The sequence below is a fragment of the Papilio machaon genome, chromosome 20 (genome assembly GCF_912999745.1).
Source record: "Papilio machaon chromosome 20, ilPapMach1.1, whole genome shotgun sequence".
In the NCBI taxonomy this organism is placed as follows: Eukaryota; Metazoa; Arthropoda; class Insecta; order Lepidoptera; family Papilionidae; genus Papilio; species Papilio machaon.
The window spans coordinates 3,767,264-3,784,393 of record NC_060005.1 but is presented as its reverse complement, the minus strand read 5'-3'; the positions used below and the strand labels follow the sequence as shown (position 1 = coordinate 3,784,393).

The window sequence follows — 17,130 nt, the reverse complement described above, 5'->3', positions numbered from 1 at the left end:
AATGTTATCTATTTTAATGTTATCTAAAACTAAGAAGCTTGACTTCCGCATCCCTACGACACTTCTATGACTCCAATCTCCAAGGACCGAATATCTATATATATAAAAGAAAGTTGTGTTAGTTACACCATTTATAACTCAAGAATGGCTGAATCGATTTGACTGAAAATTGGTGGGCAGGTAGCTTAGAACCAGGAAACGGACATAGGATAATTTTTACCCCGTTTTCTATTTTTTTTTATTCCGCGCGGACGGAGTCGCGGGAAAAAGCTAATATTAAATAATGAAGAATTACATTATTTCATAGCCCAAATGTTTCAAACAATGGATAATATGTAATTATCGCACATCTAACATTAACATGTGTTTCTTGATAAGTAAGTGGAAAGTGCTTTTACCATGTTCATAAGATTTTGATGTTCCTTTGGTTTGGGGGAAAATATACAATATATGCTTTAAATCGAAGATCCTCTTCAAAACGTTGAAAACTAAATTTGATCCACTTCCCGATTACTGATTGAGTTATTGTTTATTGACATGTTTAAATTGCGTGAGAATTCATTATTTCGGAATGAAACGACACAACCTCATCGTGTTTAATTTCGTTGAAATAGTCTCGTCGAGTATCTTTTTTTATTTCTTTGTTTTTTTAATTAAAGCTTAATAATAAAATCTTGTTTTTAACAGTTTTGTTTTTTCATTTTTTAAATACATTTTTCCATTTATTTGTTGCTCTTCTTTACTTTCAACATAACATTTTGAAAAGTTTACCTTTAAACGTGTTTCTGAACGAAAACGTCACCGACTCTGACACTGACATGTTTTCATGAGTGATGTCAATATTATTTCGTATACATTGTGCAATTTAAAGTTAACTTTATCGTATATATTTTTTGATATCTTTCACTAATAAGATTCTCATTGAAGAACAATTTGATCACAAATTTAAAAGAAATTTTAAAGTGTATTAAAATGAGGCTGGTAGATACAACGAAACTTTTGGAATTACAAAACAAACCTTCAAATGTGCGAAACATTTGTATTGTAGCACACGTGGACCACGGGAAAACAACCCTGGCTGATTCCTTAATATCTAGTAATGGTATAATATCCCAGAGAATGTCAGGAAAACTAAGATACATGGATAGTAGACCCGACGAGCAGGAGAGAGGTATTACTATGAAAAGTAGCAGCATTTCTCTGTACCATGTTTCAGAAAAGGAAGAATACCTTGTAAATCTGATAGATTCACCTGGACACATAGATTTTTCTAGTGAAGTCTCTACAGCTGTGAGATTATGTGATGGAGCAATTGTTGTGGTAAGTTGTAACATTGGTCACTATAATCCATTTATGATTAAACAACTTGAATAGAAAATAACTGTATCTAAAAAAAGACAATAAATGTAAAATAAAATGCACAATGTTATGTTATACTGTCTTGAGTGTGGCAGATTATTATTGAAATTTAAATTGATCAACCATTAGACATTTTCTTAAAATACAACTGAGAAGCCTCTGTAAGCAAGAGTTATGGTCCAATCCCGATGGACGACCCTTTTAAGCAATAAAATAAATAATAAATTTGGGTTAGAAGTAAAAGTATCACAGTCCCTTAGACTCTTACTTTTCCAGATTCAAATATAGACACAGATAATTTATTTGTTTTCTTCTTTATTTAGGTGGATGTAGTTGAAGGTGTTTGCCCACAAACAAGATTAGCTCTAAAACAAGCATATTCAGAGAATATTAAAGCAGTACTGGTGTTAAATAAAATAGATAGACTTATATTGGAGATGAAAATGAATGCACTGGATGCTTACATTCATATAAGCCAAGTTTTAGAACAAGTTAATGCTATTATGGGGGAATTATTTGCCTCGGATGTATTAAAAACTGAAGAAAATATGATTGACAGAAAGGTAATTTAATATTTTGACTAGTAACACATAAGTCTAAATAATAATCCAACTAAAGATTTGATGGTAAATATAACTACAAAATTTTTCTGTATTTAAATCATATTAAAAAAAAATTAATAACATTTAAAATTTTCACTTAACATTGCATGGTTTTTGAGTTTTATACAAGTGTAATAACTTAAATATTTTGTTAAACAATCGGACGACCATTTGGTGTGACCAAATGAAACCCCGCAATCCACTTTTCGCCATTTCGGGAGACGGAACTTGACGGGGGGCGAGTCAGGTACAGAATTCACACATATGGGCGGGTTGCATCACAAAGTTTTCCTTCCGTCTGATTTTATTCTGATCTGATCCTTGTGATCTTATTGTGACTAATTCTGTTCAAGAACTAAGCTAAATATAAAATATCTTTCTTGTAGCAACAAGGAGATATTTCCATGACAACGCAATTAGAAGACAATAATTATTATGATTGGACATCAGCTTTAGAAGATGCTGATGATTCTATGTTATATTTTTCACCGGAACAAGGAAATGTTGTGTTTGCAAGCGCTATTGATGGCTGGGGATTTAGTATACATACATTTGCTAAATTATTTTCTAATAAACTTGGTAAGTTTTTTTTAAACTTAAATGAACTGTTCATTTGAACGATTTATAAATCTTATTATCTATTTGATTGTTTGTTTGCATTAAATTGTCTCTGAAACTAATAAAACAATTTGAAAAACAGTTTCTGAATGAAACTGTCACTGTTGGGTAGTTACACTATCCCTGGGTAACATAGGCTATATATTGTTTTAACTACGCGAGGATAAAGTCTCGCGCAACTGCTAGTTTAATGTAAACTTTATATGCATTAAACAATACAGTAATTTTTTTAGGTGTTAAGGAAGAAATTCTTAAAAAAGTTTTATGGGGAGATTTTTATTTGAATCCTAAAACGAAGCGTTTTATGAAAGGCGCACAGGAGAAAGCGAAGAAGCCTTTATTTGTACAGGTCATTTTTGATAACTTATGGAATGTTTACGAAACTATTGTTTTGAGAAATGAGAAAGATAAAGTTCCCGTAATTTGTGAAAAATTAAATATTAAACTTACAACTCGAGACTTGAGACACACGGATAGTAGAATTCAACTGCAGTCATTAATGATGCAGTGGCTACCTCTATCGACCGTAGTGTTAAACATGGTCTGTAAAATGTTACCATCCCCAAAAGAAATATTACCAGAAAGAATAGAGAAATTAATGTGCTCCCCAATAAGGGATTTTGATTCTTATAGTTTGGAAACGAAAAATCTTAAAGATGACTTTTTAGCCTGTGATAGCAGTGAAGATAGACCTGTGATTATTTTTGTATCAAAAATGTTTAGTGTGGACAAAAACGTTTTGCCAGAAAATAAACCAAAAGCGTTAACGTTGGAAGAAATGGCTGCGAGAAGAGAGCGAGCTCGACAAATGCGACAAGAGAAACAGAACGCTACAGATTTAGAAACAGTTAATGAGAACGAAACGAAACTAGAAAATGACGGTAGTGTTGAAAAATGTGTTGAAGACGAGAGTGAAAAGGAAAGTGAAGATCAACCAGCATTTATAGCATTTGCTAGAATTTTTAGTGGTAAAGTTAAAAAGGGCAGCACTATTTATGTTTTAGGTCCTAAACATGATCCTAATAAAGTTCTTAATTTGATAGACTTGAAAATTGATGCCAATAAGAAACTGAAAGACTTACAAAGTGATGAACATATTACTATAGCTCAGTGGGTACTTTTTGTTTAATCGTTTTTTGATGTCTCTAAATTTATGTTTCGTAATTTTGTTTTTTATTTACAGAATAAAATCATTGTATATTTTGATGGGAAGGGAATTGGAAGAAATAGAAGAAGGAGTTGCTGGGAATATAATAGGTGAGATTCGATTGAGTTTTGTCGTTTGTGTGTTGTGGTCTGAGTATCGTTTTCAGCGTTTGGGATGGCACTTCAGGTAGAACAAACCTTTGGTCTCGACGTGCCAAATAAAACGTCAGATAGTACAAATCGTATTCATTGGTGTTTATTTATATTTTGATGTTTCTTTCTGTTGTTTAGGTATCGGTGGGTTAGATGAATACGTACTTAAAACAGCAACATTAAGCAGTACAATAGCGTGTCCAGCTTTCTGTGAGATCCAGTATGCAGCAGTACCAATATTGAGAGTCGCCGTCGAACCTGCATACCCTTCCCAACTACCTCAACTTGTCAAAGGTAATTTCAAAATTTATATTATTAATAGTTTTTTCTAATGAATTTGTTAGACCTGAGTTAAATGTACAATTTGTTTTTAAAATTAATAACGTATATATTACACAGCAATTTTACATAGTAACCGCTAAAGTTAGTTGTGCTTGTAAAGTGTACATCAGAGTTGGCATTATTCCTTTTGGTAGCGTAATACGTAGAACAAAATGACTGCGACAAAGTTCGTAACATGAACCTCACATTGTCACTTTTGTATATGCTCGTCATATATTCCTACATTCCCTTGGGTATTCTCTGAGATTTACGGCTGTACTAAATTATAATTTTATATCAACTGTATAATTTAGGCGGTCGTTTTAAAGTCAATTTGTTTTTGACTATCTAAGAGAGGGTAGACGGTAAAATAGCCTAACGTAATTTTGGAACTAATTATAGGTAGATTGAAATTTTATTATTTTGAATAACTTTTCTATAGTTTTAATTAAGTTTTTAAATATATTGTTTTCGATCGTAGGTCTAAAGCTTTTAAATCAATCAGATCCATGTGTACAAGTACTTCTACAAGAATCAGGCGAACACGTATTAGTTACAGCTGGCGAAGTGCATCTGCAGAGATGTTTAGAAGACTTAAAGTACGTATAAATGTTATACTAAGCAATCGTAATGTAGTTTTTAATTTCAAATTTACGTTGACCTCAGAATTGTTTAAGTAACTGTGTAAATCCGGTATCAGCTTAGCTTGGACATGTGACATGTTCACATGAACGAAATTCCGAAAAGCTATTTTTGTTGATTAGTTTTCGATTCCATATTGAGTCGGACTTTCGAAACTGTTTCCTAGATTTCTTTTCAATAAATTCTTGGATATTGCTACTAACAATTTTTAAGATAAATTTTTAGATTTTTTATATTAATAGTTGGCAAACGAGCAAGCGGACTCCTGAATTTGTATAAATAACGTCCGCTATCAATGGACATCTGCCATTGCAGATGCCTTTGATCGACGGAGGAGGAGACGCACAGAATGAGGATATTTCTCCTCCCTACGTATCCCTTCCTCCGCTAAATCCACTTCCCCTTCCCATCATTTCCTTATAAGAAAAGGGAAGGAAGGGTGACACGTGGAGGTACACCTGATGCCTGTCTTCTGTGTGATCGTGGTATTTCATATGTCGATCCAGCCCATTCGTGCACCTAACAAATATTGTTGTAGCCGGATTTACTACTTTCAGAATCTAAAATATTGTAATAGGTGCAGCTAGGTTTCATTTTAAATTTTATAATCTCGTTTATAATTGTATAGGCCACTGATTTACTTTGTACCTTTTTGTACTGTTTCGAAAATAACGATTTAATTTACAGAAATATTTATGCAAAAATACCACTATCTGTCTCAGAACCTATTGTACCGTTCAGAGAAACTATAATTGAACCGCCGAAAATAGATATGGCGAATGAAGAAATAGATTCACAAAATATAAACAAAGGAAATGAGATTATTAGTGATCCATACATAACTATGTATACTAGTAATAAACAGAGTAAAATAAAAATAAGAGCAAAACCATTACCAAAAGAAATAACGGCTTTGTTAGAAAAATCAGCTGATTTACTAAAAGCTATATCTCAACATATAAAATCATTACAAGGCGTTTCAAAAAATGACAATTTAGAAAACAAATTAGATAAAATGCAACTGAATGGAACGAAAAATTCACTATCGGAACGAATGGTTAAGCTAATTGAAATATTCAAATTTGAACTGCAAACAATCTGTTCGAAATTGGGCCCCGAATGGGAAAACGTAGTGGAACAAATATGGTCAGTCGGTCCTAGAAATTGTGGTCCCAATCTACTTTTGAATCAAACGACTGATTACAAAACGAAGTTTTTACTACACGAAAAAGATATAAAAGAGGATCCTAGATTTGAATACGAGGGCAGTTTTGTGAATGGATTCCAATTGGCCACACTCGCGGGTCCATTGTGTGAGGAACCAATGATGGGTGTTGCGTTTTGTGTAGATGAGTGGACGTTAGAGAAAAACGATCAAGATGATGTTAATCACACATTTGGACCACTTTCAGGTAATTTATTTTATTTATTCCCTTATACAGTAGTTCATTTTGATCGTTTTACTATACTTTTTACGATGATGTGTTAAAGTTAATCGAAAATAATACGATTCCTGTCAAAGAACAGTGACAAAGAATCGAGTGAGTTTCGTCAAGTCGTTGTCATTTTTATAACAAATACTAGCTTTTGCCCGCGCTTCGTTCTTGTGGAATTAAAAAAAAAAACTTAATAAGTAGTCTATGTGTTGAATTTGAAATCCGTTCAAAGATACTTTCAAACAAACATCTATCTAAACAATCGCATTTTTAATATTAGTAAGGTTTAATTTTTTTTCTTAGGTCAAATTATATCAGCGGTGAAAGAAGCATGTCGGAAGGCATTCCAAGCCCAGCCTCAACGTTTGATGGCTGCCATGTACTCGTGTGACATCGTCGTCGATCAGAAGGTCTTGGGTGAGTAAAACGAATTATATTAGAAAAAATCTAATTTTGTAATTACAAATATTGCAATTATCACTAATATTTACATGTCAATTTTTTTTTACTCATACATTTTGTTATAAATAATATTTATCAACTAGCTACTTAAATAGTTATAAATGCATTGAAATTACACAATTTCATCACCTAACAGAACTTATCACATTACATCGTGTTCATTTTTGATTAAGTATTCTTTTTATTTCGTTGTAATAACGTGTTTTGGTGGGGAAAACATATTACTTCTATAGTAAAATATGTTAAAAAATGTCAAATACTGTTTTATTATATTCGTAGATACTTGAAAATTATGGTTATGAACACTAAAATGGCTAAATATTCTTTTGTATATAAAAAAATTATGCAATTTTATCTATTCAAATTGTTTTTCATTGATTTCTGAGACCAAATCCCTCTATAACAGATCGTCATCCTTCTCAGTATCTTGAATAAAACAGAGATAAGGATATGTTTTTATAAAGTAATTTTGATTTCGGAAACCAACGATTAGAAATTTAAATGAAGCTCTTACATTCTATTAAATGCCTCCCTTTGTATCATGGGCAATTGAAACTAAACCTCGGCGTCGAATACAAACCTTATTAATTGAATGGCCTATATGTTCGTAAAGCGTTTTAAAATTGCGTACGTAATACTATCAATTTTTTCGTTGAATTCAAAAAGGCATTTAAATGGTTACAAGGGCCTATTTGAACCCAACATAACTTGTCTTCTTATCCATGAGTTTCAACTGTCGTTTCATATGTATATAAAATTGCTCTCTGTTTTTATTAAAATAATGATAGAGACGGCAATAATGTACACGTGTTACGACGGTGGAAACTCATCGTTAATAACCTAATTAATCCAATGTAAAGATTGTGCTAGTTCTTCAACCTTGTCCCAAGGAAAGGGTGGGTATAGACTAGCCATTCGTCGCATGCGAGCGGCTCTCGACCTTCTGTTGTAGTAGTTAGAGTCTATAAAGCTGTGCGTCTGGAATCGGTTGTAGACTGGCTTATCTGAGTACGAATGTGGTTGAGAATAGTCCACTTTGTATGAGCTGGTGGTGCTTGAAGGGCTCGTATATCTATTTCCTTTGTAACCTGGAATCACAATCGCTTTCGATTAGTTTGCTTCCTAAGATAAGGGTGTATATAATAGCCGTGGGCTTTTACTGACCAAATATTTTCTTATCTGATTAAAACTGACATAACTTTATGTTCTTGGATAAATGATTTATAATTTTGTTTCGGAATTTGTATCACTTTTAAAAGAGCAGTTCTAATTTTATTGGGATGCGATAATATGGTTTTTTTATTCATATTTAGTCTATTTTCTTTTTTGAAGGCGTAATGTATTGTTTGCGTTTGCGGTAGAATGAAGTAATCACGTGAAATACTCAACAAAGGCAATATTAAGAGCACCCGAAATCGAAGAACATGTATAAGTAGTAATCATAGACATATGTAGGGACTGACTTCAAAACATTGTAGTTGAACGTGCAACAGTTTTTTGGTACAATTTACTTTGTCTATGTCGTTGGCTTGGTCAGTAATTAATGATACTGACCTGATTGAAAGGCGGGCGATGGTCGTACACACATCATGCCGTACACTCTAATACCCGGTACAGAGGCGTATGTCGGCTGGTCGTGCGTCATCGGTCCCTCTGAGAAATATACAAAAGTCTTATATAAATCTATACCTACGTCATTACAAGAATTAAATACCCACTCCAATCGATCCTAAGTCTGGTTATTAGCTTTTTAGAGTTTAAACTAAGCTTATTCTGATGAAATAATCGTTAAGTTATCCAGTATTATAACTTAAATTAAAGGATATTGGAGTTATTTATGTGGATTTCAGTGTGATTTAAAAAACTGGCTTACTAGTTAATGATGGAACATTAAGAACTAAAAAATTAACAACTAAGGTAAATATGGCCTTACCATAAAAAACTTAGTGTTTCAAATAAATGTATAAATAAATCTTTTATACCGTGAGTATAGCTCCCGGCACGGATTTTAAACAAATCATAGTTATTGAAAAATGTGTAGGCTTTCGAAATGCGATCTTTACCAATAAATAATGAAGTACCGAAAGCATTGTGGTGATACATATTCATGGTGAAACATACGAGTATAACCACGTTGCCGTCAATAATAATCAGCGGCGGTCAAACAGAGGTTTTTGGAGTATAATAGTTAATAACTTACCTAAAATATGAGTCTCTGGACATCGACAAATGACCAAGTAGTGTGATTTCCCTGTTCTAATGTTCTGTAGAGCTAGTAGTGACCAGTCTCTTGGCGCCCGACATTCTCGCATTTCGGACACTGCCTCGCAAGTTTTTACTAATGTTACCGCTTTCTTCGCGTACTGGAACAGAAAATAAAATAAAAATACTTTCATCTATTAGGTGAAATTCCTTTTTTATTATTAAAATGTTCACACAGTTGAAATGTATACAAAAACTTCACGGCTTATTTTCAATAAACCAAAATGTCTTAATGTCTAACAGGTCGGTACTATTTTCAATCTTGAAGTAAAATTTTAGTCTTCAATGAACAAGTTTAAAAACTCCAACATATGTTGAAGTCGGCAAAAGCCATGTCTAATAAAATAGTATCCATACCATATCAATTGAACCCAATCGTTATTACAAATAGGTCAGTACAAGCACAAAGCGTACTTTAAATTACGTTAACGCGAAACGAATATCTTTCTCACCTGTTAGCTGTGAAATAACGGTACATGGGGAGCGATTGCAACGGCTTGTTTGTGCAGTATTACCTTCTTTTTGGAGTCGGTGGTGAGGCGCGTGGTATGCAGGTCATCCGCGTTGAGGCTCGCCGAGCAAGGGTCCCGGTAGCGAGCGGGGCACGCGCACAGCGGCTGCGTATAGTTCAGACGAACGTATACCGCATTGCACACCTAGTCATTAAATGGCATATTTATTTAAACTTTTTTAAACCTCCAATAATTGTTATCTTGCAATAAGATTTTCACGTGAAAAACATCAATCTATCTCTTTCTAGTCTCTGAGCTAAGTTAGAGAAGTCATATATCCTCTAATGACAACCCTACGGGTGTGACCCTTATTGTGAATATTGCCATTATTTAATGATCTATTCGGACACACAAATAGAGAAATGACAATTTCATCTTTTTCTACTTCAGTTCTTAAATTTCTTTTCTTAAAAGTCTTAATTTGAGAGTACATAAAACAAAATGATATTCAAGATTTTAGTAACCAGTACGAGTAATTTGTTAAAAAGAATATCCCTTTATTTACTGTGAATAGAACTAATAAAGCTATAATTACCTGTTGTATAGCACACTCTGGCAGTAAGTAAATGTGCTGATTATGAGGATAGTAATGGTATTTCGTTGGCTTCGCTAACACTGAAGTGGAGCCGGCGGGCAGCGGTACTGTCTGAAAATAACCATTATAATGATTGATTAACCACAGTAAACGAAAACTTGTTATATTTGACATTCTTTCATCGCGCAAAAATTTATGGCACCATCGAAAGCGCTAATGTGGCCGAGATGTCATTAGCACCGCGCACAATGATGTGAAATATCTCTAGGTCGTCGCCGCTCCGTAAAGATCCATTCATCAGCTCTGTGAGAATCTCTTTGTCAAATGAGATGAGGTCTGACGTCTAACCTTACTTTTCTTTGATCTACATGCGGCTTAACAGTATTAGACACTATATTTTCCTTATAATACCAAGCATTACGTTAATACATGTTCAACTTTTTTCACTGTAGTTTATGTTGTCAAATTATGTGATTTGTGGCGGCTTTGTTTCACGTTTTTGTCCACATTACAAATGTTTGGTAAACGTCTTTCTACACTTATATTCTTTTGCCATTAGAAATCGATATTATGACTGACTAACACAGGCTTTATTACTAGATTTTTCTTAATTCTGCGCGGACTAAGTCACGTACCAAAGCTATATTAAAACTTAAATCTTACCGTTAATTTCTGAGACTAAATTCTCTCTATAAGACATATCGTCATCCTTGGTTTTATCTTTGACAAAATAGAGATAAGAATATGTTTTAAATGGATATTTTGGTCTTAGAAACCCATAGTTATTCGGTAAAGTCTAAATAGACACATCATGTAATCAGTTAGAGAAACTGTATTTAAGTTATTTTAGTAATAACGAATGCTAACAAAGGCTAAGTACACCTGCTGAGAGATGTAATTTTGATAAAAAATCATCTCATCTGTTTGAACGCAAAGTGCTCCAGTGACCTGTTTAGTTACATGAAATGATATTCCACAACAAAGAGCTTTTTGTATCCACAGCGTTGCTTCACAAACAGTAATTTTTACTGTAACTGCTTCAATTTATCCGCTAAATTACTTTTTGGTTTACGTCAAATTATATTAAATTAATGATCTTACTAATGTTATACGAGTAATTGCGAATGTTTAGATAGATGGATGTTTGTTTGAAGGTATCTCCAGAACGATTTACGGGTTTCGGTGAAATTTGGCATAGACGTAGAGCATAGTCTGGAAGAACACATAGGCTAATTAAGTTTTTTGAATTCCGCGTAGATGGCGTCACGGGCGACAGCTAGTATTGAATTTAATTAATTCAAATTCGATATTACACTGAAAAACTATTAGCAATAATAATACAATATAATAATTCAAATGAAACAAGGATTTAAAAATGTATTTTTTTGTCTTTAGAAATTTTAATTACTCCGTAGTAAAAAACATTTATTATTACCGAATGGACAAAAGAGTTTTTTTCTATAAAAAATAATTTTTCCATATTACATTCTTGTAATGTTTACAATAAAGAAATTGTTTATTTGCAATCGTGCTAACCGAACAGATTTATTGAACGAATGTATTGAAAGTTCTCTAAACTGTAAAACCTTGATTACGCCTTTCGTATTTGAGATTAATTGTTGGAATGATTTTTTTTTAGTTTTACTTTAGAAAAATCTCGACATTTACATATCTTACTAATATTATAAATGCGAATGTTTAGACGGATGGATGGATGTTTTTGAAGGTATCTCCAGGGCGTCTCAAAATTTGGCATGGTTGTAGAACATAGGCTGGAAGCACACATAGGCTACTTATAATTTTTTTAATGCCGCGCGGATAGAGTCGCGAACGACAGCTAGTATACGATAAAGCTAAGCTATTAGTTTGATTTCAGTTTTATGAAATTATTTCATGCAATTAAAGTTTATAAAATACAATTTGTACTGATTGTAATTATTTTTTCGTGTAGCTGCGGGCAATACAAATTGTTAGTAAATTTGTTATATTTCGATTTTAAAACTTGATGAGTAAGATGGCTAAAATATTTTGAACTAAAATTTATTCAATTATATTGTTACATAGCAAGAAACATTGGTTATAAAAATTCTTTTCAAAATATCTACGAGTTTTTTTTTTCAACAAATTACCGGAAGCCACGACAAAAGCTCGACCAATCGTGACGGTAGACTATCGTTCGATAATCCTAAATCATGGTTTTTTATCTTTTAAAATACTGTTTGAAATGAAATAAAATTGAAAAAATGCCAGCTCAAACTAGAAAAATATATAACGCTATTTAATTTTCATTGAATAGCTTAACTACTGTAAGTAGCGGATTTATAAATCTTAAAATATTTTCTACGCTAAGTCACGGTTTTTAAGAATTTGTAATGCATTAACCGTGGGTCTCTGAGACCAAAATAATAACAAGGATGACGATATTATACAGAGATTTTGGTCTCAGTAACCCATGGTAAGTAAATTGTGAATGAATCAAAATTTAGTTACGAACAAAAGCCGTAGAAGAGGATCAGGTGATGAAAAATTGTTCTCTACGCGTTCTTAAACCCTTCATGATATTGTGATGCGAAACAAGGTGTCCGTATTTAAATTATTTTTTATTCAACGTGACATATCCACGAATACCGCATTCTAGCTAATTTAAATATATTTAACAATCGAGATCAGTTTACAGTAAAAACGCAAATCCGAAAAAAAACAGTACCGTCAGCATCATTACCTCGCTTCATTCTCTATTTCTTATCTCTAATCGATAGCTCACTGAACAGTTACGAGGTCAATGTAAGGATGAGTCGAGATCTCTCGATATGTTTACCTTAATAGCCTATCTAGACTTACGATCTCGACATGAACTGAACTTTGCAACTTGCATTGGTTACAACAATGAACTGAACTGTTATAACGACTTTCATAATAATGTTCATGATACTTTGCTGTTTTCAAAGTCTCTATTACGTGTTAAATGAATTGATACAGTAATAATGAATTAAACTTTTGTGAGATATTATTATAAAAAGAGATCGAGTCTCTCAATGATCCGCGACCGCAAAATAAAACCAGTCGAACTCATACTGAAGAAGAGTTTCCAAAGGGCTCAAAACAAGTCGATGCCGACACCGGATGAAGTGTACGTGATTTTAGCCGTTTTTTTTTTGTTTAGTTATACATAGAAATAATGAACTCAGATTTTCGTGATATTTTAGTTACATGTTTTCTATAAATTAATAGTAAACGTTGTATCGTAGGTTTGTATTCTTAAAGATTGATTATATTATTGATAAAAATGTTCTTAGTTTTTAATAGGCTTCCAAAAAGAATGGGTTATGAATTCGTCCTTAATTGTGTTCTCTCTGTCTGGAGAAACTGTGAATGTTTAATGTTTATTTTTTAATAAAACCATAAACAAGATGGTTTTGTTGGTGAATAATAGACCTAATCAAGCCAAAACTATTCCCGTGAGAAATAGCAAAAAAAAGTTGCGTTTCACTATACAGTGCTTCAGTGGTTGAAATGCTCTGCGCCGTTGGACAAAGCAGACGTCGGTCAAATTTTAACTGGTGAAAGCTTAGCGGTATTACGTCCCGTGACTTGTTGTTTAATGTTATCTGGCGCCCTTGGACTGGATTAAATTGCCACTTAAAAATAAAATTTCATATTCGTTTTTTTCACTTTCGTAATTGGATCCGACTAAATAGTTTAGATTTTTTTTTTATTTGCTTTACAACTTAATTACAGTTTTTTTTTAATGTAAAACGTCAGAAAAGATTTGTACACCGTATTGAAATTTCCTCTCAGTCTTTTTTGACAAAACATTAACAGTAATATTAATAGATTTTTGTACATTGTGTTTAACAAGGTATTATTATTTAATTACGTGCTAATTTTGACCACTGAACTATGTTATTCGTTTATTCACCCCGTATCATGCTCCACCGGGCGAAATAATAAGCTTTAGCCTTTCGACTAATAGATGAAAACGATCTGAATGCTCACAAATACAACTTATTTAAAACATGAACAACTGTAAAATGAAACATGATTATTTTAAACCGACTCCGCTAATTTATTATTAGTTGAATGAATACTGATAGTTTTAACTTTTTCTTGCTTATTTCATACATCTATGTGGACAAAAAAATTAGTAATCGCCCATCAGTTGAAATTCTTCATAATTCCTAATATTTTTTTTAAAATTAGTAATAGCTTAATTCACTTCTCCACATTAACTATTTACAAGGTACAAAGTTTTTGCTTCATCTATACTCTATGCATATTAATAAAATTGTAGTGTCTGTATGTTTTATCAAGACTAAAATCATATTTCGTACTTCCGGTAATTAGTCATGTATGTATGTATATATATTTTGGCTGTCTGTCTGTATGTCTGTACACAAAGGCGCGTTTGTTCCGGGTAATCTCAAAAACGGCTGGGCTGATTTTGATGGAATTTTGGCGCGAAGGTAGCTGATGCACGCGGGCATAATATACTACTTTTTTAATTCTGCCTGACGAAGTAGCGGGCGACTACTAGTGTATGAAATTATGATAAAGTAAACAGATACTGGAAAACTCAGTGAAGCGTTATTCCAAATATTCTTCTAAAAAGATACTTTTAATAAAGTAAGATAACATAACGCGGAAGTTGTTGTAAAATATACGAAATGAAAAAAACCATAATTTTTTCAAACTCCTTTGAACTTTGTTGTGCAGTTTAAATGTTTGAGAAGTAATTTGGCGCAGAGAAATCTGTGTATTTTATCTCAGATTGCTTGCGGTTTTAGCACTTAAATTTTCACATAATTGACTGAAAGTCGACTTTTCACCACAGATTGAACAAACAGTAAATTGTTATCATTAAGTTTTAAAAGTTTCACTTTCATACATGCATTTGATGACAAAGATATTTATCTATTTATATATCTATATATATAAAAGAAAGTCGTGTTAGTTACACTATTTATAACTCAAGAACGGCTGAATCGATTTGACTGAAAATTGGTGGGCAGGTAGCTTAGAACCAGGAAACGGACATAGGATAATTTTTACCCCGTTTTCTATTTTTTATTCCGCGCGGACGGAGTCGCGGGTAAAAGCTATTATGTTTATAAAAGGAACTGAAATTGTGGTAATATTAATACATATGCAAAAACATATTTGTCTCTTTCTTTTCATCTTTAAATTCACTTGAATCAGAAGGATGAAAATATATTTTTGTACGCTTACAATGTAATTTTCAAAAACAATCCGTGATATCTTCGCAAAAAAAAATACATTCTAAGAAATCCGACTGATTCTCGGTTTGGATGTGGATATTGTTATTCATTTGTTTTCTTTTAAACTATTGGTGTTTTTTTCGTATAAATGTTAGGTAATGTAACGTAGGTCGTAGTCTCAGCACGATCAAGGCCTAGTACACGCAAGCGTTCGTTAACCGACACCACGACCTATCGCAACATATAGTCTAGTAGTACAGCACGGTGTGAGTTTGTTAAAAAAATTTATAAAAAAAAAACTAAAATCATAATATTTAATCAATTTAATGTAAGCCATATAACTGTATATCTGCAACAGTAATTTAGTAAAAAATCTATTCTGTGTGTTTCAGAACGTTTTGTTAAAATTATCACGCATTTTTCAATTCTTATGATCGAAAACAAGTTAAATCCTGAATTTTCAATATTTAAAAAAATCTGTAGCGGATCATGCTTCAATAATGTACCATATAACATGCATATAACTAGATAAAATTACTACAATAATAAATATATCAATCACACACATATTTTCAATTAAAACCTCGTCGCCAACACGGTCAAGTTACTGCCAATCCAGTGTTATTTCCTTATCAAGGGTAACAGTTAAAGCGAGCAAGCATCCCACAGGACAGGTTCTGAACAACATAGCGGTTAAGTAATTTAATCGCTTCGAGTTCTCGTTCCGGGTTATTTCGAGCTATTTACCGGGACGCGTACACTGGAAATTATTGACGTCATTAAGTGTGACTTTATCGACGGCACAAAAATTATTACATCAGTATTGATCAATTGAGTAAATGTAAAGAAGCGTACAACGTAGAGTTCCATTGTCGAAACGCTTGATAAATTGTCTGACCATATATTCGCTTTTGAAGAACAGACATTATGTTTTTATACAAGTATTACATACGGCAGTGGAATTTCACGGTTATATTTATCAAAACGAAAGGAAACTCAGAGCAATGATTGCATGTTTGTTGCAAAATTAAATGTGAAATAAAAACGAAAGAAGAGACATCCTGTATATAGAGACAAAGAGATTGCGCGTGCTGACAGCAGTTTAGCGAAACTCGTAATTTTTCGGTTTTGTGTGGTCGAGGTATTTCTCAAATCTAGCCCAGCCATTCGAGAATTACGGAGCGATCTATTTTCTTTTAATTTTGTTTTGTTGCCCACTAGAGAAGTATTAAATGAAATTTAATTTCAGGTAAAATAGTTCCCAAAAATAATTAAATTCTTGCGATCACAAATTAAATAGAGTTTTACAATAGTAGTGACGACAACTGAATAGTTAAACGAATGTCGAACATAGCATAGAATCTAATCGATTGTTAACTGGTTCAATAGGCTCGAAATTGTTCAGAGGCAGAGCTTTAACTACCATGGGAGAATTCCAAAGTAATGCTTTTCGTATATGACACACACGTACCACAAAATGACAGAAATCTTTCGTTATTTACTTTACCTTTGATCTCGTAGTATAATAAATATTTTACATGGTACGATTACATAATGTTACATAGCTACTAGTGGTTAAGATTGTAGTTATTGGTCAAGTTTTTTTTTAAAATGTGTATTAGGAATGAAAGACACTTACAATGTTCAATAAATATTCAATCAATGTTATATTAAACTTTTATGAAAACGTTCCGTGAAAATAAAAATAAAGCTCAAAGGTTTAATTTCCACGGGAGAAATGTTTCGTACTATTATTTATTTCTCAGAAGCTTTAATATGCAAGTGTAAAATTTCGAAATGTATGCAAAGGTTATTTGAATGTTTCCACAGCGTTCCTTTGTCGTTCCTTTGTTGGATCGTTTAAGC

At 32.7% G+C, this 17,130-nt stretch overlaps 2 protein-coding genes across 2 annotated transcripts in view; one reads left to right on the top strand and one right to left on the bottom strand.

The window, feature by feature from the left end:
* The first annotated feature begins 851 nt into the window (after window positions 1-851).
* The window catches only part of LOC106716380 (elongation factor-like GTPase 1), a 67,070-nt gene continuing 50,791 nt past the window's right edge, over window positions 852-17,130 (top strand). The window contains exons 1-9 of the mRNA XM_014509893.2: window positions 852-1,320; window positions 1,683-1,922; window positions 2,348-2,540; window positions 2,813-3,689; window positions 3,763-3,836; window positions 4,017-4,172; window positions 4,681-4,798; window positions 5,529-6,253; window positions 6,581-6,694. Coding sequence (XP_014365379.2) covers window positions 973-1,320; window positions 1,683-1,922; window positions 2,348-2,540; window positions 2,813-3,689; window positions 3,763-3,836; window positions 4,017-4,172; window positions 4,681-4,798; window positions 5,529-6,253; window positions 6,581-6,694 — 2,845 coding nt within the window. The 5' untranslated portion in view covers window positions 852-972. The remainder of the gene's footprint in view (window positions 1,321-1,682; window positions 1,923-2,347; window positions 2,541-2,812; window positions 3,690-3,762; window positions 3,837-4,016; window positions 4,173-4,680; window positions 4,799-5,528; window positions 6,254-6,580; window positions 6,695-17,130) is intronic.
* The window catches only part of LOC106716381, a 37,100-nt gene continuing 26,854 nt past the window's right edge, over window positions 6,885-17,130 (bottom strand). The window contains exons 2-6 of the mRNA XM_014509894.2: window positions 10,049-10,159; window positions 9,517-9,657; window positions 8,940-9,102; window positions 8,294-8,392; window positions 6,885-7,827 (exon numbers count right to left, since the gene is read on the bottom strand). Coding sequence (XP_014365380.2) covers window positions 7,580-7,827; window positions 8,294-8,392; window positions 8,940-9,102; window positions 9,517-9,657; window positions 10,049-10,159 — 762 coding nt within the window. The 3' untranslated portion in view covers window positions 6,885-7,579. The remainder of the gene's footprint in view (window positions 7,828-8,293; window positions 8,393-8,939; window positions 9,103-9,516; window positions 9,658-10,048; window positions 10,160-17,130) is intronic.